Source organism: Coloeus monedula (assembly GCF_965178545.1).
Source record: "Coloeus monedula genome assembly, chromosome: 14".
Lineage (NCBI taxonomy): Eukaryota > Metazoa > Chordata > Aves > Passeriformes > Corvidae > Coloeus > Coloeus monedula.
In genome coordinates, this window is record NC_138794.1 from 13,471,045 (window position 1) to 13,498,430 (window position 27,386).

Below are 27,386 nucleotides of genomic sequence, written 5' to 3' on the forward strand. Positions count from 1 at the left end.
CACATTAAGATTGTACCAAATTCACAGATTCCACAAGTAATGTTTTCTCTATCTTGCAATGCAATAAATACTTGGTTGCATGGAATTCATTACAGTCCCAGCCTCCTGTATTTTTAAGGGGGACCAGTAGATAGTGAGGAGATTTTTTTTTTTTAAATGACACATAGGCATTTCTTCAGAGTTGGCATCTATGATAAAGAGATATAAGACTCTATCAGCATTTTCAAAATAGGGAGAATACATACTGTTAGATCAAGGGTTATTACACAGCATGTGTTTCTGCAGGACCTTCAGCCCTGCTGGCTGTTTCAACAGCAAGGTGTCAGCACAACATGCCTCAGCAGTTTTACCATCTGCTTAAGAGACAGCATTTAGAAATGACACCGAGATTATTTTCACTAATTCTCTCTCACTTCCAAAGATATTTTCAGGCAACTGCTTATCTAAAGATGAGAGCAAAAGCACTGTCTGTTTCTCCATTTATAGCTTACACATTTTATATGGTACCAAAATCTTACAGCTTCCTTAGAAGTTCGTACTTAGTTTACAGTACTTCTACAACAACATTCATATATTAGTCCACTCAATGTGTGCTACTTTGAGAACTTGTCCTTAAAAGTTCATTAACAATGCAATTTAGGTTAGCCTTTTTTTTTTTTTTTTTTTTTTACACAGGCCACAAGAAGGAAAGTTGTCTAATATAACCAAAGCATACTTCAGTACAACATGAACAGAGAATATGTCAGAAGTTATTAACGCATTGATTTTATTCATCGGGACTTTGAGTTCCTTTGGTTTGATGTACAGATGTGCCAAACAAGCTACCATACAAAAAGCAGAGATATTACATTTTACGAAAAGTCAAAAGCCAATCCAGACTTGTCTTCCTGTGTTAAATCTGCCAATACTCACCACAAAAAAAGTAGAAAACAGTACCAAATGTTTAATTAGGTATTATTTCAACAAGTCATTCCTGGCATCAAGTCAGTTATCTTCATAATAGTATAAAAACATAAAACTTCTGCATCTATTTGTGAAAGCTTTTTTGCCAAATCTTAAGACTTCAAATAAAGGTTGAAAAACAAACTTGTAGTAATAATTACAGGTGCACTTTTACCTTCACCATTTAACACTACAAAGCTTAAACCACAAAAATATTAAACTCTATCAAATGTTAAAACTGCATGTGTAATTTGCTCCCAGAAATAACGACAGATAAACCAGATATTGCAGATGTTCACCACGCTGGGTAATTAACACATTCAGTGAAGGACTTGATACAGCTGGTGAGCTTTTTGCTTTTCAGAGCAAGAGCAAAGAAATAGAATTTTTAAAAAGAGACAAACTACTTTACTCCAAAAGGGAGACAGACAATTGGAGCATGTCTGCATCATGGTCTCACTCCTGTGAAGTTCACTTCATCCAGGAGAGGATCACACAGAGGCACAAAGTCAGGTTGCACCTGAAAGCTGCTCTTCAGCCCTAAATTGAATCAGTTGGTCAGGGCTGTACAGGTACCTGGCCACTTCTAAGAGAACGAGCCTAGAGCAGGGCTGAATGCACACTGCATGGCCTCACCCCACTCCAAAGTCAGTCCATCAGCTTTCAAAAGCACTCTTAAGTCTACTGTTGATCCAAATGCAGCATCAACACTAACTCAGGCCTTCCCTGTGCCTTTGCACCAGCACACAGCTAGTGGCCACTGCCAGCCATACCACAGTTTTCCATGCTCTTACACACCCAGCATTAGTCCTCAACCACTGGTGAACAGGAGTCTCAAGCCCCACCTATCGGCCTCTCCCAGCCCCACACCTGAACCTCCTGCTGCCAGGTGTAAATGTAGAAGCATGACCTGGCTAAGCAGAACTCAGTGGTTTGGTTTGTCTTAAGCTCTGCTATGCTCACGCTATAAATCCCATCCGTGTAAAACCAGTCTGTATGAACTGACCTTGGATGCCTCAACCTCTAACAACAAAAAGTGACTGCAACACAAATAATCCAACCACAATTACTTTTCCAACAAAACAGTATTACAATTTATTTCAGACAAGCTCAATGACACTACTAAAGTTACATTATACTTCCCACCTCAGACATGGCTTTATTAGCCTATCATTTGCCAGATGTTAACCCCTTAAAGTTTCTCATTAATAAGTTATATATTTGTCCCAAAACAAACTTAATAGAAACAATGATTATTACAAAAACTGGCTAATGTAAAAATTCTGTTGTAAAATAAGTAATGTTATAATAAATTCTGGAATTCCTTTTCCTTCAAAAAGCCCTTGTGCTTTCATGTTACCGAACAGGCCATCTTCCTTACGCTAGGAAAGTCACTGATTGCCAGAGAAATCATCGAGGTCTGAAAGAATTCTGTTTCTTCCCACACTCCTTGTACTGGAGTGTCTCATTTGCATTTTAATACACCCTAACGTCAATCACTCCAATTCAAATTTGTACGTAATTTCAGCCAGGAACTTGCTGATGTCCTTCCTAAATTCTGTTTGCCTATGTTACAGTTGATACAGCCGAAAGCAGCGCAAGGTCTCAAACAATAACTGCATCTATCTGTAGACTTTTCAGTTTATTGTAAACTATCACGACAGAAAAAAAAATGATGCACTCTCTTGAAACAGAGATTATTATAGATCCATAAACTAACACTGCAATGAGCAACAAACATTTTGCTGGCTGCATTCCAAAATCAGCATGTTCTGTTTGCCACAGGGAGTAAGAAAAAAAGTTCACTTGAAACAGAGACACTTAACAGAAATGCAGGGCAGTCCCCTTCAGACAAGGGTGAAAGTCAGTCATAAGCAAATTACTTGACTGAAAAGGCCACTCAGTTTTGCTTACTTGCTCAATCCGTGAAATTCATCCACTTCTGGAAGATGAGAAAACACATGTTAGAACACAGAAGAACACCCTCTGCCAAGGGTGAGGGGAAAGCATTTCTACCACTTGATCCTCTGTGGCTGCAAGGGCTGAACAGGCACCAGAGAGCCTGGGGGTCAGATTAACACTCTGCCTACCCTTGTATCCTTTCTATGTAATGGCCAAGAGCAGATGCTTAAGGAATAGTAATAGTGGCAATTAAGACTGGTACTTCCTTTGATATAAACCCCCAGTTTCTAATGAATAAGTAGTCATGGATCTCTTGATCCTGACCTTAAAATACATATTGAGAATGTAATACCCTTTGATGGACCTTTCTTCAACTTACCTAACTTCTTAAAATCCATTTCTACTTTTGATATGCAGATCTTGAGATAATCTGCTCAGTAACACATAAAAGAACATTTTTTTTAAAAAGTGGAATGGGAATATTCACCTCCCCTAAACCATAGCTTTAAAAACTCCCTCTATACTACTTTTTGTTTTTTACCCAAAGCTGAAAACCCTCTGCTCTACTTGGTGTTTCTCCTCACATAAAACTTACCCCAATCTTGCAACCTTTCTTTTTTAGTTCTGTTATCCACACTTCCTGAAAAAGCATGACCAGAAATATGCATGCCATGCACTTATGTGGATTTGTATAATTCCATAACGGTGGTTTTAGTTTTGTTAGTTTATTCCGTCCCTAATAAATCCTAAGCTTTTATTTGCCTTTTAACTGTCAACAAGATCTGAGCTGACATTTTCAGCGAGTCTTTCCCCATGACACAAACCATTTCCTGACCAGTATAGGAGGCCATCACCAGGCATGCATCATTAGCTGCCTTTCATGTGTGCAATACTTGGTATTTTTCAACAATGATTTCCAAATTGTCTATTTGGAAAAAAAAAATTGAAATTAAAGCAATGATCATGAGCTCATATCTGAAAGCCTGAAAGTTCTTTGGCTATTGAGAAGTAAAAGAACAATGTCTCCAGCTTGCCCTGTGCACAAGTTTTACTTTAACACATTCTTGTAGGTATACCACGTCTTAAAAAACAGAATAACTATAGCTTGTGGCAACATTAAAGAAGCCACAGCACCAACACTTCCCACTCTCTCATGGCAGATTAAAAAGATATGAATCACCCTGAAGGCTGGATAATTACATATTTACATAAGCTGTTACAGGAGGCCTGCTCTGCATGGTTTTGCAGTTTCAGTTTCCCCATTTTTTTCTGGCATGAGAAACCTGCCCAAACTCACTTCAGTTCTACAGTTCAGCTGCAGACTGTAAACAGAATTAGGCTAATCATAATCTCTGCAAAGCACAATCAAATAAAACTTCTCCTTAATATGTACATGTAATGTTTGCTGAGGACTACAAAGTGCCAGAGCTTTAATATACTGATATAGTCAAGTATTTGCTTCCTTACAGTATGATGATATTCTGAAAGTTACGTATGGTTCATAGTTGCCAAATGCAACCTGCTAAACCTGACAATGAAAAACTTCAGGGATGGAGCTATTACCAAATAATATTATTTGATTGCTTCCTTCGCTAATGCACCCACATAGCAACCATTCATAGCCAGGCTGTAAGATTTATGCCATCCTTTGTGTGCCATCTCTTTCTTCCCCTGAAGAAGGATTGCTAATCAAAAGTGAAAGCATGAAGAAAGGTAGAGAAGAAGGTGTAACTAAACTCTGCATTTAAGCATGATAAATAGAAGAAATTAGTACCAACTATTAAAGCACTACAGATCATTCCCACTTAAAGGAGAGAATCAGGAAATTACCTACAATTAATTGTAAGTTGTTCATTATTGTGATTAACACAGTTTCCACTGTCTTCCCTTTAATGTATTGATGTACATTTCAACTTCCAAAATTTGTCTGAGACACAACACATACACTCTTACGTGATTTAAGTGTAATGTAGTCATCCCCACAATTCCTCAGAAAGACACCACCTTCCTTTCAGCTCCAACTCTCCCAGACTGAACTGACTGACCATGACACAGCAATACACCAGACAGTCCTGTAACGTGATCCTTCAAGATATACAATACTGAACAATACAAAAAGTTATTAGATTATGAGGTTACCATAGCATGGCAACATAAAGTGATGCCAATTTGTGCTTTGCCTTGTATTGGCCCCATAATCTTCTGCTTTTGCTGCCCTTTTTCCACCTCACTTCCTTGCACAGATTTGGGACACTGATACACATGCAGCCCCTTTTCTCCATGTGCAAAGTTGTAGCTAAGCCACAGCTGTCCTTCCCTTCTCTTGGCACTTCTCCCTGGCTGGATCACTACTTTCTGAGAGGGAGTTTTGCTGTGACAGAAACTCTACGCCTAAGGAAAATGCAAGAGGGAAGACAACCTCAGACTATTCAGCACTAACTTGTGGTGCAGCACTTATCAAGGGAATCACAATCTTCCAGACACAGGTTCTGATCCCCTCAGCATGTTCAGATCAGCTGGGAAGTTATTCAAGAGAGAAATCCTCACACACAGCCCCCTCAAATTACTGTTTTACTAAATTTAAATTTAGTATAGCAAGATTCAAATAGTATCTCCTTTTATGAAGGCAAAGTTCCGGAGTTTGGTGAAAAAAGCTTGGGAGTTCCAACTGAAAGGTTTCCCTTACATGAATCTGACAGGAGAAAAAGTTTGGTTATTTTACACCATCTCTGAAGTTTGGGGTTTTTTTTGCTTCAAAACATGCCATTTCAACAACTAGAGACAAAACTTGAGCAAAATTACTTGTAAACAAAAGGACTATAACACAATTGATTCTCTTAATTGTATAAAAAATTATTTTAGAGATATACAGCTGCTGAAACAGACTTGCAAGTACATTTACAATATTCACATTATCCAGTAGAGAGTGATACTGATGGGGAAGGCATAGCTAATGTCAACAGGGATATCAACATGGTATCATACTCGTGGAAGAGATTAACAGAACTTTTTTTTTAGAAGTCTGTTTATGTTCTACAAGAACTGGAACTGTATTCACTGTTTCTGCCTTCCTCTGTACCTCTTGGAGTTTAAGTATGTATGATGACAAGTAACCTGTTCCCTTACTCACTCCCACCCTCCGATTCCACACCTGGGATGTCAAAATGCTTTAGTTGCATATTTATTTCTACCCTAAGCAGAGACAGATGCACTAAAAAAACCACAAACAAACAAAAAACCAACAAAACCCCCCCAAACATTAAAGCAGAAATACATAGTTAAGGACAAACTTCAATGCTGTAACCATGGACCATCTCTTCCTCCTGCTTCACATAAATAAAATACCAATATCTACTACAGAACTTATCTAATAAGTTTCCAGTAAAGACCAGCAGTGGTACACTGGCCACCACCACTCCCCATTTTGTAACTTAATTAAAAATGATCCAAGGCCAGTTGTCATAGAAATAGTGTTGATTTTTTTTTTTTTTTTTTTTTTAAAGCCAGCCTTTAACAAGCTGTTGATTATGGAAAGGAGGAAATGTGATCCGAGGCGGCTGAAGGCTGGTAGCAAGGCACAGCAGAAAAGAATGCATAGACCTTTTGCTACTTCAGCCTCTGGAGTCTCTGACCACAGCACTGATTTGATTTCATGGCTGCTCTGTACAGATAGCTGACATTACTAAATGCTACTCCAGTATCAACTTGTTAAATTTGAACCCAGACTCAGCATATCGATATACTAGGCCAGACTAACTGGAGTCAAGAGAAATATTTTGGGAGTTGTTTATTTTTAAATGAGTCACAATACACCACAATAATTAACAGGACTATGTAATTAAATGATTGCCATAGAATCTGTTACACTGGTCACAAAGACTAATAACAAATACAATGGTATTTATCTATTTTATTCCAGTGAATTGCTGAACTGCTGTAAAGTCAGCTATGGGTTTACTTGGTTTGGTGGCGGAAGCTTTTACATTTTTTGATAACATGTTTTATAGAGTATTAACTGGTTCTACATTAAAACTGAAATGAGCCATTTGAGGACTGAAAGGTTCCTGTACCTGGTGTTTGTGTCAATCCATTGTAAACACTGCTCCTGGGAACTGAAACAAACTATTGCCAGTCCAGTGTCCTAGGAGGTTTTCTGGAAATGTTATCTAACAGTCTAATCCCAAACTTGGATTAAAATACAGAATATCAGCTGCCATTAAACACAAAGGCCAGCAGTGCAAGTTGATGAGAAATGTACTTGAAGTGCATGACTCAACATTTTTTTCACAATATACTTTCAAAATAACTGACACATTTTAAGTAGTCTGGCTCTAATCTGTTTGTGCTTATTGTGGATCTTACCCCTCACTTTACAGTGTGATTTTGGGAAGAAGAATCACAACAACATATACATGTATATATATATATATAGTGATTACCTGTGATCCACTCTGAGTCTTATAAAGAAGTTTAAGCATAAATCACAGTTTCCCAAGAAGGAAAGAGCATTTTTCTTCACACTCTATCTAAACAGCTCCAAAGAAGTCAGAAAGTGTAGAATCATCAGGCACTACTCTAAGGGCAACAAAAGACTGAAAATTCCAGGCTAACACCTCCAAGGTAACTGTCTTACTAGTTTAAAAAGGGACTGTCATAATTATAAGATCTTTGGCAAAACGCCCTTTGCTTAAACAAGCATGTTAGTTACATGGTAGTAGTGCCAAATCAATGAGAATGAGCTCTTAAAAACAATTTTAGTAACCTTCAATTGTTGCACTTTTATCAGCATTCATAACTAAAAATATTCAGATAATTGAAGTCCTCACAATGTTATTTAAACAAGTGTTAAAATCCACCTTTCACGTGGCCTATGCTTTACTAACTGCCTTAAGAGTTAGTAAGGGTAGACACTTCTGCAGTTTAGCTGGACATGAATCTCATTACAAAAAAATATATATTTAATATAAGCCTTCTAGACCCAAGTACTATAATTTGAACAGCAATGTTGTTGGGAGAGGTATTAAGTTACTCTGTACCGCTCCAGCTGAAATAGTAGTTGGAAGGAGGAAAAAAAAGAGTGAGAGGAAACTCTGAAAATTCCTGTGGTTCAGGGTGTATACAGAAACAAATGATATTCACAGCTTCTCTGCTCAAATACTACTTATCTTTAATTCTACATGCAGCAAAGTGTTCTGTAAAATAAAGCCTATCTGAAATAAAACTAAAAGACCACTCATTTTTACCCACTTTATATGCAAACAACTTCAGTAATTACTATTAATTTACTGAAAAGTTAAGTGTTTATAACTACAAAATTTAATCTAAAGTTTAAATGACTCCCATGTCTAGATAACTAGACAAGAAAATCCCTCTGAGTTTGTGTAAACAGCAAACTATTGTTTAAAATACATTAAATACAGGTATTTCACTGTAACATCTATTCACCTATGCTACTGTATGTACCATATTCTAAGAAACTAATCTAAAACCCAAATGTTACAGATAATTAAAGAATTAACTTCCTAATGGTGACAATTTGACACCATTAGGAAACTTTGAAATCACTGCATTGAAGTCTTGGTTGCAAACTTTTACTATTTTCCAGCTAAATTTCAACTGTAAAATACCATCGCATTTTTCTATAAACCACAACACTCACCTTATGGGGCCTCCACAAAGTGCCAGACATTTCCCTTTTAGAGGTTCCATTTCTTTTCCTAACACCAGTTGTTTTTCCTTCATTCCCAGCTTTGAACTGTATGTGCAACTGAGACGTCCTTGCACTATGACACTTGTATTTAAGGCTGGATAAGCAGCAAGAAACTTTTTGACGTGATCCTTCCAAGGAAACACTTCTTTGTAAAATATGGTGAGTTTTGCTCATCTGTGCATTCGGTCTTCCTAGCTCATTTATATTAATCTGATATTCTGAATCTGTTTTTGAGGGCAGACATGCAGATGCGCTACGTTCCAGTTTTAAATGAGGGTATTTTGCACCAGAGTTCAGATTTAACTCTGGACTGCAAGAGCCATTAACCATTTCACTGCTTGATGCAAATGATCTTTGTGTAAGATGAACTGAAACACATGAGAAGCCATCAGGTACTTCTTCACAAGTTGCCTGCTGAGGACCATTCAAAATTTGACTTTTGTCCTGTAATGATGCATTCAAATAAAGTGGTCGGATGTCTCTGACTTCGCCAGAAGAGCAAACTGTTTTAGACAGTCTAAGTCCATTGACTGCTGTTGAAAGGAATCCCTTGGAAATGGTTTGATCTTCTTTTTGTGCCAGCTCACTAGGAGAAATAATTAATTTATGAGATGTTTGATAGGTGCCTCTATGTGGTAGTTGACCTGAGCTTACTGGAGAAGCTGGAGGAGTACTGGAAGGACTCCTAGGAAAAATAACCAGTGATGAACAACGTCGCAATGGAATTTTAGTTTTCTTCCTCACTGACAAAGCATCTTGGTCAAAAGTAGTATTACTTCTATAAAGCATTTCCTGAGATGAGTTGCTCCTGGAGGGATTACATTTGTTTGCCGTGCTTCTAGATGAAGAGTCACCATATGCAACACTACTACAGAAAGTACTGTCATTTGTCCAAAGAGTGCCACTGCCACTGTCACTGATGACACTGTTACTATATGAACCTCCATCACTTGTGGTACTTGCACATGATCCATAGTCACTGCCAGCACTGCTGAACGAGCCACTGTCACTTGCTGCAATGCTGCTGAGGCTGCCTCTGCCCAGAGCAGCATTGCTCAGAAGGCTATCATTAGATCGATGATCAGCCACAGTTCCAGCACCACAACTGCCTTCGCTACCAATACCAATGAATGAAGTGTCTTCACCGGCAGCCACAGCATCACCAAACCCAGAACATCCACTCTGCTTCCTAGACTGCAGGGAAATGTGCAGTGAACTGCTCTTTTTTATTTGCAGTGAAGAAATAGTTGTGCTTTTCTCTTGATTGATTACTTGCTGCACTACAGGTGCATAAGCAGCTTGTCTAGGAGTTAGTTTCACTTGTGTAACACTAGGTACAGAATTCTGCGATTTTTGGAAGTACATACAATTATTACTATCCAAAACATCTTCAGAGGTTTCTGATAATGGATCTGTGTTGCTTCTTGGGGTAGCAAAATGCAATCTTAACCGTCGTGCCATTTGTTCTCATTTCCATGAATGTTAGCAAATGAAACCCACAAAGATCCTTCAGCAGAAAGGCTACAGGCAGCTGCACAGAACCCAGAGCTGGTACATCGCAACAGTAAAAGCCCATAAAAGTTGCAGTCTTTGTCCTAACTTCTACAAGATACTAGCATTTAAAAAAAAAGTACCTCTTGAAATAAGTCAGCCATTCCTTGAACTGTAGTTTCTGGACCGTCGTTGATTGCTTGCAGTCAGAAAGCCTTCATTTAAAAAGCACTTGTGCTCCAAGGACCTCAGCTGTGACACACTGACAAACACTACCGACCTTGTTTCAATTATACCTTCTGGAATTTGCATAAATGAATACAATAATAGGCTTCCAGAACTTCCAAGTTTCAAACAGCAATGCCTGCTGCGGCTGCACGAGCTGAGTCAATGTGTCCGTACTTTCCCCAGCAGCGTATGACTACTAATATTTTTACCCATAGGTTTAGAATTACAGGAAGTTGGTAGGAATGAAGTCCCATATAATTGAGTATCAAGTCCAGGATTGAATTTCCAAATAGTAACCGTGCTAGCAAACTGCTGAGGTCTGAATTAACCACAAACTAGTGAAATAAGCCTCCTCTCCCTTAAGAAAATGTTTTTCTGCACTATTTAAATAAAACTTGAAAGAAATCTGACATTATCTTGCAATCCACACGCTTCTAAGTAATCACACTCTCTAAAGATTTGCACAAAGTAGAACCCTCTCCTGTTTATTAATTCATAATTTTACATGAGGTGCAACTGAATAGGAGCCAAAAAAAGTTTTTCTGGTTAATAATTTGGCATTTATTTTTATTTCTAGTTTGACCTTTTCTAACTACAGCTGTTAAAAGTAGAAAGAAGCAAAATTATTCTTACAAATTAAACTACCTCATTTTGTTTGCTGGAAGCCCAGAGTAAGGAGACATTCATTACAGTTCAATGTGATTTGCAGATATATGACCAGCTACACAAACTTTAGAACACTGAACTAAGTATGCACAGAGATAAACAGCATTACCAAACACAATCACAGAAGAAAGCTATTCTGTATAATTATATACAAACTGCTTCATACATTCATAACTAATTAGTATTTTTTAAATTTTCATTTTTTAAAATAAAATGATCAGCATGTCAAGAAGTTAATATACTGTCAATTCTTCCAAGAGTAATGGGATTGAGAATTCCTACAAAATGTTTCACTGGTTCATATAATCTGAAGAAGTCCTTTGCTGGCACCTAGTGGGACTTTTTATAAAAGACAATCTTGAATCTTGCTTTATTAAGTAGGACTTTTTTTGTTGTGGGTTTTGTTTTGAAAAACACCAACATTTGGCTGTGAATGTACTTTTGAATACATAAGCCATATATGATGCAGTACTGAATACTACTGCACTAACATGAAATTACTTAGTGCTGCTGAAAGAGTACAAACAGAAGAGAACACTAGGCCATTTATACTTTTATAGGTCATGCTACTAGGAGTTTTTTCTGCTTCCTATTTATTTAACCTTTACTGTATTTTAAGCTAGAAGGCAGTAAAATTAACATTTATACCTCCTTCCCAAAAAAGAGCCAAGAATCAAATTCACAGTACCTTGTTTGCAAGCAACAAATTTGTTTTCTAATTATACTCCAGGGCTTACTTAACCTCCATTACCTGAATTCCATTATTAGAATGCAGCAATAAATGAATACTGGCTTATTCATAAAAAGCCAACAAATACAGCACTTCATTTATTTCATTATGCTTAACCAACAGGACTTCTTCTAAAGTTATATGTTGGCGGGGAACTGGGATGGGGAGAGAAGACGAAAGGAAAATACCATAAAAGATTCTTTTGGTCAGTTTCAAAAAGTTACGTTTGAACTTCAAGCAATATAGTAAAAAAAACCCCATAAAACCAAACAAACCAAACACCAACCAATAAACACCAGCAAGTGACTGTAAGATACGTGACTGAAAAGTAAAAAATGCATTTCTTAAGGCTTCTTCTCTCCCCAAGAACAAATGTATTAGTGGTAGAGTTTGTAACACGTTAGTGTGACATGAAGTGCAACCACTGGAGGTCCTGCTTTCTTTTAGTAAAAGCATTACTTTCATCCCCCAGTGGATGATCTGAAATGTTTTTTAAATTTTACTAAAAAATCCTAGGAAAACAACAAACTGACATGATTTGGTAACTCAAGGCTTAAGACTCCAGCAAAATTTTTCAACATCTCTCTTGCTTAGCTATACTTGTATAGATATTGCCAGCCAACTACAGCTTTCTTAGGCAACGTAAAATGGTTTTCAAATTGTTAAATTCGATGTTGCTGAATTAGAGTTGGCATAAAAATAAACCAAAAATTAGTATTTTTTAAAAATACCAATAGTTCCATTCAAAGCTTAATGTTATTGATTTCTTCGGTATCACTAACAGGTTTAGGCACTTTGTTTGCAATATACTTAAATTGTGACAAGGTAGGCTAAATTGTGTAAGATAGAAAGATAGCAAAAGGTGTGATCCCTTCACTGATTCATCTCCTAAGTGATCTCAATGTCCTTCTCGACATATTTTTCTAGTGTGTTTTTAAAGACAACCATAATTATAGACTCCACAAACTGCTCAAGCCCTTTATTCTACTAAGAGTTTGCAAGTCAGAAGAACAAACTAGATTTAGCACTCCTTTACAAGTCCAAGACAAGTGATTTTTTGAAAAGTTTTAAAGCTATTATGGGAAGATTTCAAAACTCTGACTATTGGTGATATAACCAATGCAGCAAGAACCCAAAGAAAGGTTTTGAGGCTGGTATTCAAGAACACAACATTTCTTAAAAACAAGCAGGTATTTCTGGCTTCCATTTATGCCTAAAAGTTAAAGGGAATAAAAGCATTTGGGATCAAACTTTATAAAGAAGAAATGAACCACTGGGAGGACAGTCTCACAAATATAAGAATATTTCAGTTTTATCAGCTTGCTCACATTTAGACTTTAAGCAGTCATCCAATAGGTAGATGAAAGAACACTGAAAATAACAGAATAAAATACTAAAATAACAGAAGATGAAACACCTTTTGATCATAGCTACTTAGCAAGGCACCTATGATTTTTGACATGTGAGGATGAATTAATAGAAGTGGGGGAGCTTGTCAATGCTAAACAACAATCATAGCTAAGGCAACAATTTGTCTTACTTAAAACAACTCAAGATATGTGGGATAAAAACACTGTTTCTGAGAGCAAGCTAAAGAGAAATAGGGAGATGGCCTGTTCCATTCACCAAGTGAGATGGAAACAATGAAAAATATACAGATTTTATTTTAGAACTACAGAGTGACTGATGAGGTCACAATACTTTGATCTCTAATATAATCATACATGGGAAACAAAGCACATTTCCTTGTTGATACCAATAAAATGTTTAATTGGTTCCTCTCCCATAAGCAAACAGATCAAAAAACTTATATACTCTAGACTACAGAAAGAATGTGAAGGAGTTCTCTTGGTGGAAAACACAAAGAGAACACTGGCTTTCTCCCCTCAAAAAATCAAGAATCCTACTTTCTAATCATGCCTCATGGCTTCCAGGTGGTGGCAGCAATGCTCTAAAGAGACATGCAATGGACAGAATACTTTGACCTCAGCCTATAATATTATGTCCAGGTGAAAATTTGAGCATCCTGGAAAACAACATTTAGCCTCCTGTGTAGGCTACAAGTGCTGGTGATTCCCTCTAACATTGCTCTTAAATAAATCAGAGAGACACCATATCTGAAATACCTGGGACAGGTAATACCACCAGTTAAGCAGTAAATGGTTTGGGAACTGTATAATGCCCATAACCAAGAAACAAGCCTCTTCCTTCTTAAATCTCCTTATTCTACACCATTTGGACTTCTATTTACACACATTTTCACTCTTCCTAACTTTAGGGAAGCACCTCAATAAAAGATACTATGGATTACTGAACATATGGAGAAAGTTTAAGGAAAAAATGTTTTTCATGGCTAACGCACTACTCAAGCACAGAGCACAAAGAGATCCTGTAATTGGAATGAAACTCTGTTTGGAGTGCAAGAGGGCTCAATCCCTCCTATTAGCTCCAAACTCCTGCAGAAGGGAAAGGTATATATTCCAGTGACAAGGAATGTCAGTGAAATGGATGCAAGTGTCATGTTTGTACTGCTACAAGCTTACTCACAATGAAACATACAAACAGAAATACAGGTAATTAGACATCTTCACACAAAATGAGAGCTTGGGTCAGAGGAAGACTTTTGATTTCACTGAGATAACAAAAGCACAAGCTAGCCCTGTCTCACCAATGACCTGCCATTCAGAGTGACACCTATCTACAAGATCACAATTCACCGTTCATTTCCTGAGCTTTCCAAAGAAAATCCATACACGCTTTGGTTCATGATACTCCTCACACACTGATGAAGCTTCTCACACCACATATCAATACTGCTTTGTTTGTAGGAAAAAATAAACATCCAATGCAGAGCTTTCAGTATCACCAAAGAAAGTGGCCCTATCATGTGAATAGCACTATAAAAGAATGGTGCTTTCATGAGTTAAAGCACATTAGAAGTTTAGAGTAATAATGTAACTGCTTCAGAGCTTCAGGAGTGTGGTAATATCAGATAAATAAATCAATCAGGTCTGCCTTTAGCTTTAGGTTTTACTATAGAAGTTAAGGTTGTTTGGTGTGGGTTTTTTACCACCTTGAATCCTGATGGACTTGCATTCCTTCAAGTCTTTAATACACTGCAAAATTAACATTAAAAGACCTACCAAACGGTTTTCATCAAATACTTCAAAAAGGAGTCTGTGTTTCTGAGGATTAACCTATGAAAAAGAAGTACAGTGATAATTAACATATATACTGAATTCCAGCACTTGTCTTCAGCAAAATCTCTATGTTTATGCAGGAGGAAAGAAATACCTAAGGTCTCTATTAAACAGCAAATCTATACCTCGCTGCCATTCTATGATGCAATGCATTTCCATTAGAACCAATAAGCCATAACTGTTACTCTCCCAAACTGTTTCTAAATCCATGCACATGCTTTGAAACATTCACAGAAAAAAGAAGGCAACGGCAAGACTGAAAATGTAACTTTTTTTTTGTGCCAGGGTCAACGAACATATTTCTAAGGCAAGCAGTTTGTCAGCCTTTTAGAACATTAATTGTAGAGTTATTTCTGAATTAGGAAGAGTTCTGAAGTAGGAAGAGTAGTGAGTAGTTTTTCCCAATGTGTCAGCATAATATCCAACAGGTAATAAGGCTATAAACAAAATCACTTACTCTAAATAAAAGTTCTTCATTCCATTTTGGGTTTAAGGACTATGTGTGGAGGAAGGAAAAAAAAAAGAAAGAAGAAAGCGTTACTTATACTGACAATTCTGCAGTAGTGTATGTAATTTTTGATGTATTACTTGTTTTATTCCATGTAACAATCCACTTAAGAAAAAACTATAAAAACTTTAACCTTGATATTGCTGGTAGAAATCAAAGGAGTCTTGTACTGTTTAATGCAGTGCAGAATGGAGGCAACTTACGCAGGTATTCTCAGATTTCGGGTGTGCCATGGATGCAGAGAAGGTGCATTAGACACTTGAAAACTGACTTTAGGGTATGTCCCTTCAGTAATAATCACTGCCTTCTTCTCAGTTCAACACCCGCATTACTTACATGCAAACAACTCTTAACAAATGCCAAATCTCTAAGCAACGTAATCTACACAGACCAAGCACAGATGGACCAAACACAGCATAACTCACTCAACTGAACTCATCTTTGAACTGTGATTATTTTTAAAAATACTAGAAATAATTTAGCTACAAAGAGAGTTTACAGTAACAATTATGAACCTGGAAGGAAAAATGCATGAGTGATCTCATAACATAAATCACAGCTACTATCAGAGAACAACAATTTGGAAGAGTGCTTTCCCTCTCATGTGTACAGTTCTTCATTTTTAGTTAAACTAAGTCAGCAGTACTGACTTTTTCCTGCATGTACTCTAGAAAAACAAGTCGTGTCATGATTCAAGTGGATGGTGCAATTTGATGTTTAAACAGAACAAATTGTGTTCGTGTTTTTAACATAAAAAAAGATAAAAGCTGTACAGCAAGATTCTTGTATCATTAAAGATCTCAGAAAAATCACAACAATCCAGTACTTCCATTAATGACATCATTTTGAATCAGTACTCACCTTATATTCCTTAGCTTTTCCTCTACCTTTCAATAAAATTTTTGAAGAGAAAATACTACAATAATGCTCTGAACAGAGAAGCTGAGCAGACCATGGAACATTCCTTTCCACATGTCCATTCACTCAAAAGACATATGAATTCTCATATTTCCTACAGTTTTACTTTTTCCTCTGGAGTCTGATTTAAAAAAACCTCAACACAATACCACAAACCCCAAACAAACCCCACCACACCCACACAGATAAGATGACTGACCTTTCTAATAGTTTTTGTCTGAATACTGGTAAGGACTCCATTCACTGGATCATACAATGTCACTTTCACATACGGGTCACTGGGAGGGGAAAGAAAGCAAACAAGTAGCATGCTGGTCTATGCCCTTTTTGGTCACTGTTATTAGCAGCCAAATTTTAAAAGGCTTAAATCAATAGCAGTTATGTAACTAGTGGTTACAATTACTTTACGAATACATAGACATTTGTAATTACAATCATTTCCTACACAGTTTTAGAGATAAAGCTAATATAAACACTAGTAGTGATTATGACCATATTAGCTATGCCATTCTATGTATCAGTATGATTTCTCTGTCCTCTTTCACAGTTATTTCAGGAGAACAGATTTAATAAATTCTCTCATATTTCAACAAGACATGCATGAAAAAAAATCAGTTGTGACTGAAAAATATTGAAGTATTCAGTATCTTAACACTTTAGAACACCTGGAATTTGAGGTACTTCCTTGAACATGCAACAGTTTTACTATATGTTCTATCATTTTGACAGAGTTTGAGTTTAACCTGAATTTTTCTGTTAATGAAGATGTCCTAATATTGTTGCTTAAAATGTCCTACTGCCTTTTCCCTTTCTATGGTATTAAAACCCAATATATTATATGAATATCTACTTTTCATGGACAATCAAAGCACTCAATTGCTCAGAGTAGTAACAAAAGGTGACCAAGACTGTCTGCCATAGAGCAAAAGAGCATACGGTTTTCACATATTTAAGTTATAATGAGAAAAGCTGATCTATTTTTGCTTGGAGTAAAAAAAAATTGCACACGAATAAAAAATTTAAGAGAGATTGTCTGGCTTTAGGGAAAATATGAATTTCACAACAGAATTTTTCTGTTGCTAAACTGATGTCACACACAGCAATTTTGGTACTTCTAAAATAACAACATTCCTGCACATATGCCAAAGCAGCTGACAGCAGAACTTGTATTAAACCCATCAATACTTTTCTAGACCCTCTGTAAAAAGGCTAGAAGCAAAAGTGACTTTAGCACAACACTTGCCAACTCTACAAGATCCTAAAAGCATTTCAATTACCAACTCACAAGTCTGACCATTCCTTTGCTAAATGTTAAGCCGCTGTTCCTCTGCACATAATTTGAGCTGAAACAGTCTTATAGCTACCAGTGTTTAGTACTGTGTTCATTCCAAGTCTTTCAAGCACAGATGAGAATTTTGACTATAACTAAACTCTAATTATTTTAGCTGTAGCCTACCTGAAGTAAAATACAGACATGGATCTATCCTCCATGGCAAGAGCTATTTTACCATACCGAGAATAAAACATTCCTATACTTTGTTTTGCCAATACATAAGATCTGTCCAAGTGACTCTTGGACAAGAAAGCAGATATCTTCATGTTTATATAGGCTCTAATAATTTTTTTTAAGTTACCAGTTGAAAGAGCTCTGATTTTTTTTTTTTCATAAGAGGCACAGAAGAATTTACCAAGAACTAAAACCTGTAGAAAGAAAATAAAGAAGCACCTGTCCCTTAATACATTAACAACATATTCTTACCTGGCTCCTAAGATATCCTTCTTGGCCAGGCCAATTCCAGCTATAACCTTCACTCTGACAATTCGTGTGTTCTCCTTAAAAACAAAGTAACATATTTTTCAGGTCTATTTTCAATTAATAAAGCTAAAAGAAATTATGGGCATAAATTTGAATTCACACTGAAAACTATAGACTAAACGATGCAGTTGCTCTGTCTGACAGAAATAGCTCTATCAGTAACACTCAGACAAATGTGCATGGACCACACAAGTTTTCACCTAATGGTATCTTGGCATTCATCAGAGGGAGGGAAATAGACTCTGACAATACTTATTTCCTGGGCAGAATGAAAAGGGTATCAAATTTTTCAAAATAGATAAATAAAGCAGCAAAAAACTCTGAAAAGAAATGCAAGAATAAAGAATTCTTGCATCTATTTTTAGTTAGCAGCACAGAGAAGTCACACTCAAAATATCGGGATTTCTGATGTGACCTGCCAGCAGGGTAGGAGTTTTCTAAGAAAGCAAAAAATATTTCAATTACACATTATACAAATTAGCTTCACAGGAGTGACGTAAATAATTGCACTTCTCCTGTTAACTAATACAGCTGCAGAGTCCTACATGGCTCATCTGATAAGGTACTGAACTGAAGAGGGAAAAAAAATCCCAACAGCTGTGAGCATATCAGAGGAGGAAGACAAATGAGCATTGCTTCTCCAGAAAGCAAAAAGTTTTCCAGATGAAGGGCTGTTTGTAGGAGATGGTAGGCCAGAGACACTTGTGAGGGAAACTGATCTAAATCAGTGGTGATTAAGGAGTTAAACAGATATGAGAGCAGTGGGTGAAGCAGTAGATGCTCTCCCTGTCGCCTTCCTGAATTCCACATACTATTGGAAGCACTTTCTAAAGGAGACTCTTAGGAAGCACTAAGAATGCTTTGTCATTGGCCTCCTATGGGTCTTTGTGGTCTCTACAGGGCTAAACTCCCTATCCAATCCCAACTGGAATGGTTCTTAAAGCTAATAGGGAGAACTGCATGCTAATCCTGAGGGAGGAACTACTGGCTAAAAATGTAAAACTGAGAACCTGATATCCACCTGTCTTACATTCTAAAGCAATGTCCAATTTATCTTCTGTGAATTACTTGGCTTCAGTGACATTCAACATCAGCGAGTTCCGGCAATGATTCAAACTGAAGAGTCCCCATGTGTGCATTTCCCCTCTCCCTGAGCACCACTGCATCCAGAGCACCTCAACCCCCTCCCAACAGGAGGATGGGACCCAACTGACAGAAATCAGCTCGTCAAACAACCCCACCTTTTCCTTCTCAGAAAAAGACCGAGAGCAGATGCTGATGTAGGACACAGAGCTCTAAAAGACAAATAGGTTTTCTTGTATCTGCATTTAGCTGCTTAGACCATGAGATTTGCTCCATTATTCAAGCATGAGAAAAGCAAAGACAATTAGATGCTTTTGGGCACAGGCATCCCAGAATCAGGCTTAATAGTGCATCAATGTAGTCCATACAGGGGAGATCCCAAAAATAGGATCCAAGCTCCTGAGATTTTAAAGTTGGCTTAATCACATGGTTTGTTTACTTGTATCATAATAGAGATATGAAAGCTATTTCACAGAAAAACAAATTGCATTGCACATAGCCTCAGGAAACTAGAAGCCACAAACCCAGTGTTGGCATGCTGAAGGTTGATTTAAACATGCCTTGCTGAAAGAAAGGTTATTATTTATTTGGGGTCAGTGCCAAACTAGGACAGCTACAGCATTTTAGTTAGCCCAGCAGTACAACTAACCAAACTGCCATGAACGTATGAACTGCCCCTAGAAATACCTTTCTAGATTAACAGAAACAGTTTTTAAAAATTCCTGAATTGTTCAAAACAATCTTCCCCACAGATCTCCTTTTTCACTTTCACTTTTTCGACAAACCACTCTCACTGCCAAAAGCCACCACATCCCTTTTTGGTTTTTTTGAATTGATAGGTGACACTTAAGGGTCCACTCCTTCCTTTTCCAAGCTATAGAGATTAGAAACTTTAGGAAAAAACCCATGCTAACATGCAAGGGCAATACACAATCACAACAGATGAGGTTCCCCATTCTCTGGTCACACTGGTTTGCAAGGAACATCAGGGGAAATTCAGACGGCTCGATCCAAACACAGTCAGAAGGGCCTGACACTGGAAGGACCCATTATGCTGTGACCCCACACATCCTGAAAAGGCAGAGCCTGCTCACAGGATACCGGGCTGTGCCATGACCATACGACCTTTCCTCCCCACTCACTGATGACAGGCAGAATTGCTGAGGAACTGCTGCCATAGCTTGAAAAAGCTGCCACAAACACACTGATCACAGGAAGTGGTGGACAGCCAAAGGGCTCCAAGACCCTTTGAAGCTCATTTCATGCAGTCAAAAATTAGGCCATGCAAGCTCTGCACGGAGACAAAGCAACAGATACTTGATTCTGGCACCCACAGGGAATAGATTCAAAATCAAAATGTCATGGTTTGAAAGGCAATTTTGAACCTCATCCTCTTCATTCACCTTGATCAGGAGATCCTTATTCACCTCCTTCATAGCCACATACAAGAAATTGTGGATCAGTAACTCCAGTAGATCCACAGGCAGCTGCAACAGGAGTGTTTTTGTGGTCCAAAAATTGCACAGGCTGCAGCCTGTACCTCTTTTACTCTTCCATATTGACTATAGACACTCTCGAGCCTGCCTTGCTACTTTTTTACATCACTGCTGTGCTTCCAGTGGTTCTGCTGGCAGAGGAGGGGACAGGCACCTAGCCAGTAAACAGGAACACACCAGCTATGCCTAGCAGCACTGCAGTTTATCTAAGAGACTGCTCTCTCAGTCCAATTTATCTCAAGAGTCTCTTCCTGGATATAAACATCTACCCATGCTTCTGCTGTCCTGACATTAACTTGAACGGGTCAATCTGAATTTATTCTGTCTGTACAGATGAAGAAACTGAGCATTCTCTGCTGCTCTGCACACACAGGGAGTCTTACAGGTTTAGTGCCCTCAGACCCAGCTGCTCTGTTACACAGACATGCACACAACAGCCCATCAAAGGCAGCAGCTCTGGGCACAGACTTGTACAGGGACTGTTTGTACAGCTGGAACAAGGACATTCAGCTTCTTTTGACAACTTCTGACTGCCAGCGATTCCAGAGGCTGGAGGCAAAACAAAACAAAAAAAGAATACAATAATGTTACAACTGAACTGTTAAGCTGTTTCCTCTGAGAATGTAAGCAACCCAATATGAATCAGGTAAAAACAGCACATGGAAAAAGAAGAAATATTGTTAAACCTACTGGATCTGCCAGGGAGTGGCTGCACATAGTGTATATATCAGTTAGTCTGCTCCCAACGAATTCAAGCTTAAATTGTTTTTAGGGGTCATATAATATTTTAAAGCTATAGGGTAGGGGAGTAAGGCTACAACATATTACAGACTGAACTATCCAAAACTTCTTGCTCTGATTAAGTCAGACAAAACATCCTTTTCAGAGCTGAGTCAGCAAGATAGTTATCTTATTATCAACTTCCAGGTTTTATTGTTATTCTATTGTTAATCATATTAGTATATTCTAAAACACATGTTCAAGATGCTAGTCAAAATCGCTGGGACTACTAAACCATGCCATTTTCACAATCTCTAATAATTAATCTATTTACTAACAGATACTGTGCAACAAGGAATGAAATAGAAGTTTTCTGAGCTAGTATGTTGACAATCAATAACTTAAAGCTTTAAAGGCAATACTTTCCAGCTTGTGATTCTTAGAACTGATCATAAAACAGAAATCCTTTTTATGTATGCCATAAAAGAGTTTTAAAATGTGTTCTCATAGCAGCAAAGCTAGTGTCAAACTAATAAAGTGGCACTTGCAGAAGAAGACAGTTTCATTTCCACAATAGTCACTATGAAACTACCTGTGTTCAACGAACATATATAGAGATGAGATGCTCTTGAACTGTTCATTCAGGACAAGAAAACAGCACTTGGAAAGAAATTTCAACCTTATAAGGAGTTCAAAACTTGTTCACAACCTTGAGAATGGAATGGTCTTGCCTGGCTTACAGTTGTTTGCAGTCAATAATTACAAAGGACAGGTATTAACAAACTGTTCATTCTCACCCCTATCCTTTCCAAATTCACATGGTAGGAAAAGAACACTAAAGACAACTGGGAGAATGAGTCCTGCCTTAGTGATAGAAGTCCAAGAGAGAGCAGAAGACAGAAGAAAAATATAAGCAGGAAGAAAGGGTGAGAAAAAAGGCACAGATTAGGAAAAGGTGACATGTTGATGACCATAGCCAAAGCCAGGATGGTTAATTTAATGTAAAGCATAAAATGGTAGTATCTACTGGACCACTAGACAGCTTTTTTTGAGGAAGCCAATATAAAAATGACTGAATAGTCTAACAGAGAACACTTGGTAGTAAACAATTCCTCTAGGCAATAACATCCTGTTATTCTTTTGTTCCAGTTAGATAGGTCAAGAATCAACAATCACTAAAGCCAAGAAAAGAGCATCAAGGCTTGTTACAACAATAAAACAGTACAGCAGCATCAACTTTAAAGATTCTGGCAATATCAGGAACTATATATTAAGGCTTTCTAAGGAGTCATACCATGTCTGCATAAAGTTCTCATTTGAAAGAAAGCATTTCCCACAAAATGGGGAGCCTTAGGTGGAGAAAAGTACTTCCTGCAATAATCAGACCTTGCAAGTGAGGCAGCCATACACGTTAGGTGACGTCTAAATGATCGCAAGTCTTTTTTAGCATCATCACTTCATTTCACCAGGAGATGGAAAATGGGAAGGAGACTTTGCCATTTGACCATTGCTTCACAACCCACAGAACACTGTCCCCTCTACAGTGGCCAACAGAGCTGAACCATTTTTCTTTGAAGAAATTATTTCAAAGCAAGCAAAGTTTTAGATTCAGAAAGATTCCTATTATAGAACTACATTAATTGATCTTTTAAACATAATGAAATTCATTAACTTCCTCCTGCCAGTTACATATCAGTCTTACTAACTCACTAGAAGAGCTTAATTGTACCATGTGGGCATTTTGTGCACACAAAATACAAAAGTCTCATCCATCAAGAAATGCTACAGATTGTATTTAACAGCTGCATTTGACTACAAATTAAGGACAAGATTCAAGACAACTAAAGTCCACTGATGAAGTTACCAATTTGTCAACAGAATTTTAAAAAAACCCAAAACCACCAAACCACCAAACAATTTTTCACTATGTGCAACCCAGTATCCTTAACAGTCCCACTCAGTGTTTATTAGTTCAGTGCAAAAGAAAGGCTTTAAAAAAACAACACAAAACAAACAGAGGTACATAAAATAGCTTCTGGAAACCACCAGATCTACACAAATTACACTGCTGTTCAAAAAACCCAAGTAACACCAAACAAAATCAGGAAACCTCTCAAGACTACAAGCCCATAAGCATCACTATTTCTACAAGTGTCTCAACTAATCCAGATACATGGGATTCTAGGACATGCCTTGCAATGGTAAAGTCCTTCACAGCCTAGAAAGAATTGAGATTCTTTCTGAAGCACAGACACATGAACATCTATATTTTCTGTTTGAGTGCCTGTATAAGAACAGAGTAAGACAGAGCACACATCTCATACAGAGGCACTGGGGAGACCATTGGCTTTGAACAGGAACTGAAGCACTGGGCTGCCTCAAGTTCAGGCACAAAGGAGTCAAACAACATTACTGGTTTTGTCAGAAGCAATCCAAAGGAAGATTAGCCCATGCCAGTCTCTGAAGTCATGTCTGAAACATTTCTCATCACTATCACTCCAAAAGACATCAATATCAGAAGGGTTGTGGGGTAAGGTGTGCAGAAGTAGAGAAGACAAACCACGTATCCCAGACATTCAGTTTCACCAACTACAAGCTAAATAACCATTTAACAACCTACTCCAGCAGTAGATCCCAAAGGAATATAACAATATATCTAAAGGTTTTCAGAATGAAATACCATATGCCTATGAGAAATCTTAGGCGACCTGCAGTAAACAAGAACACTTGTTCTACACAGGACAGTTCTCAAGTGACTGAGAAAGGTGAAATGGCACATGCATGCAAGTAGGAAGTGTATTTTTGCCTGTGAGAACTTCCTATTTCTAGGAACTTCCTATTTCCAAACATAATAGATACAAAAGACCTAAAAATCTATCTAACTTAGAATGTTATTTAGGCAACATAAAAACAGCTAAATGAAATAAGAAGTCTTTAATTCAGGCTGGGAGTGTAAGAACTCTGACACACAGACATTTTAAAATTAAAGTGGCTATGAAAAACATGTATATAGACAAGCAGAGTCATTTTATCAAATGCCATTCCAAAGCCCTACAGTGCAAGCAGGTATTATAATAGAAAGCAGAAACAGATACCAGACAAGTCTCTAGCAATTGTATTTTTAACACAGCAAACCACTGAAAAAAATGTTATTCCTTCTGCAACCAAAGAAATAACAGTGCATTAGCTAAGATATCAACAATTCTTCCTTCAGTCTTTGAAAGAAAGAACGACAAACAAAGGCAACAGTAGTTGCGTCAGTCTGCTCCTATGGGTCTGAACCAACACCTGCCCTGACATCCAAAGGAAGATGTATCCTGACCACGGCAAGAGAAGGCAGGGCTCCCACACCATGGCTCAGGCCAAAGTCTGCAGTGGGGAATGCTCCCCACTGAAGGCTCCAAGAGCCTCTGGCAAAGAGCGTTCTGAGAGGAGTCTAACTGGCTGGGAAGAGGGAAGAACATTTTATGGCATTCCCTTCCCCTTCAAAAAAAGTTACTAGGAGGATAAAATACAACATGTTCTTCTTATTTCCATACCATTTGAGACCTACTTTTCTACTGCTAAGACCCTGTTCTGAATATAGAACTATTGTTTTTTCTCCATTGACTTCACTAGTGCTCATTATTTCAATACTCAAGTAAGCCATAAGTCCTGTGGGTGACAGGACACTTTTACAGAAGGAAAACGGAACCAGAGAAATTAAGGACAACTGCATCTGCTAGATTCAGGAACTCCAACTCAGATATCTACATACAGCATATACAAGAACCCACTGTATACACAATAACCTCCATTACACATTTTTTATCCCAGCTTCTTTTTGTGTCAGTAACATCACATTAGCAATCCTTTATTAAGTCCAAGTGATTAATACACAATTAACAAAGAAATCTGTCATAAATGCCTAACCTGAGCCGTGGTGCTAGAATCCACACTCTAATACTACATTTAGCTGCCTCAACAATTACACCAACTTCTCCTCACTTGCCTTCCTTATTAACAATTTATTTATAACTATTATATTTACCATATGATTATATCCAAAAGCTACAACAAGAGATTGTGCAGATCCATCTTGCACAAGAGGCCACAGAGCAGTCCTGGGGAAGCAGCAGTGTGCAGACAAACTACGACAAGACTGCAAAACAACGTGGGGGGATGACAGAAAAGTCCTCGATGACACTTTCAATACGACCTGGGTTTCTGACCATGCTTTTCATCTGCATATACAATCTTCCCGACTTAAACTCTGTGAAGACAGTAAAAGGCCAAGGAAGGAGAACTCTATTTTCCATTCTAGTATCCTAGGCAAAAGCAGCTAGCAGAGCAGTTTTCCTGTAACCCTAAGATCATTTGTTTTGTCACTTGTGCACACAGAGTCTCACATGAAAACTATTAAGATAGCTGAGCAAGTTCTTCACATGCGAATCAGTACGTACTCACTGAATATTAAAGTCTCTAAGCATAAACAAACTGCATTTTTCACATATGTCACTTCAAAAAGTTTGGCTAAGCTTTTGAATTACAGAAAAAGTTGGACTGAATAGATTTTGTACATGCTTTCTCCTCCTTCCCCCAGCAGTTCCAAAGGAACGTATTTATGCTCAAAAGTATAGAGGGAAGATGGAATTGTTCAATTTTAAGCAGATTTCAAAATATTTTCCCTGTAGCAATGGAGGCTACAAAGCAGCTAAACTGAACAAAGCTTAACAAAGTTAAAATAGAGAGCCTAAGGCATGGAATCTTTTAGTCCAACTTCATAGCCTCAGAAAGTTACTAGCAACTGAAAACAGGATCTTGCAATAGGAAGTGTTATGCAATCCTTGCAGTATGCAGTGCTAATCTTCTATTAGAAATCCTATGTGATTCAAATACTAAGATGAAGGAAAAAAGTCATTTAAGAGCTTTTTAGTTACTTCTCCAAAAGTAAAGCACAACTTGAGAAAGAGAGTCATGCTAACAGACAATGAATAGTATTTTAGAGCTTTAACAAACTGAATTCCTATTATGGATGCAACAAGTATGCACTGACACAGAGATCATCGCTGCCTGAACACAAAAAAGAGCTGGTTAAAGACAGTCTTGGTAAAATATCCTGTTGGCCCAAAGACAACATTACTGACATTTCACACAGGTCACCAAACAGCTTTCAGAGAGATACTGCCTTTAGTCTTCCTCTCTCTGCAATTTAAAAAAACCCTGACTTTCCTTCTTCTTGATAAAGTTAACTACTCCATAATATTCTGCCCCATGCACAAGCCTCGGTTACAATGCAAAAGACACCCCACCTGTCTACCACTTACACCCAGTAATAGGTACACCGGGTCTAAGCCACCTTCCAAAGATCCACGTGCTCAGGAACTACGACCTCAGGACAGAGGCCACAGCAGGAGTCACTTTCAGTCATCCACGGGTTTATTACAAAAAACACTGAATCGCAGACAGGATTTCACACTCCCGCTAATGGCAAGGCTGGGATGAGCCCCATCGCTCAGGCACCGCACTACCTTTTGTACCGCTCTAATCCACGCACCGCTTCTGTCACACCGCCAGTGACAAAGCCCGGAACAAAGACGCGATTCTTCGGTACCGGGGAGAGAGAGGGGGGAGAGAAGCAATCCCGCTTCACTCCGTCACGAGGAAGTTGGGAACGCACGCGGATCCCTCCGTCCATAAAGGAGGCTCCACAGCTTCCAACGGGAGGAGACAGGAACGCCGGTGCTAGACGGCACGGCAGCCGCCACCTTACGGCGGGCCGGGGCACAGAGGAGCCGGCACTGGGGCGCCGGTCCCGCCACGACCCCCCTCATCACCTCACCCCGCTCCCCCACCCCGCGCCACACCGCAGCGGGTCCGCAGGGAACACCCTCCCTAAGGGGGTTCAGTCTCGCGGAGAAGCCGCCGCCCAGCCTCCGCAAAGAGGGCAGCGGGAGGCGCGGGGCCTCGCTCACCTCCTCGCCCGGCAGCCCGAGC

General features: G+C 38.3%; 1 protein-coding gene across 3 annotated transcripts in view; it reads right to left on the reverse strand.

The window, feature by feature from the left end:
- Positions 1–27,386, reverse strand: part of NEDD4 (NEDD4 E3 ubiquitin protein ligase) — a 50,718-nt gene extending 23,332 nt beyond the window's left edge. For 2 of the 3 annotated variants that reach the window (XM_082290736.1, XM_082290735.1), the window contains exon 1: positions 8,504–10,432. In XM_082290736.1, coding sequence (XP_082146862.1) covers positions 8,504–10,015 — 1,512 coding nt within the window. In that variant the 5' untranslated portion in view covers positions 10,016–10,432. Of the gene's footprint in view, positions 1–8,503; positions 10,433–14,812; positions 14,867–15,326; positions 15,366–16,494; positions 16,574–18,054; positions 18,129–27,364 lie in introns of those variants that run through there. The other variant, XM_082290737.1, reaches the window with a different exon arrangement.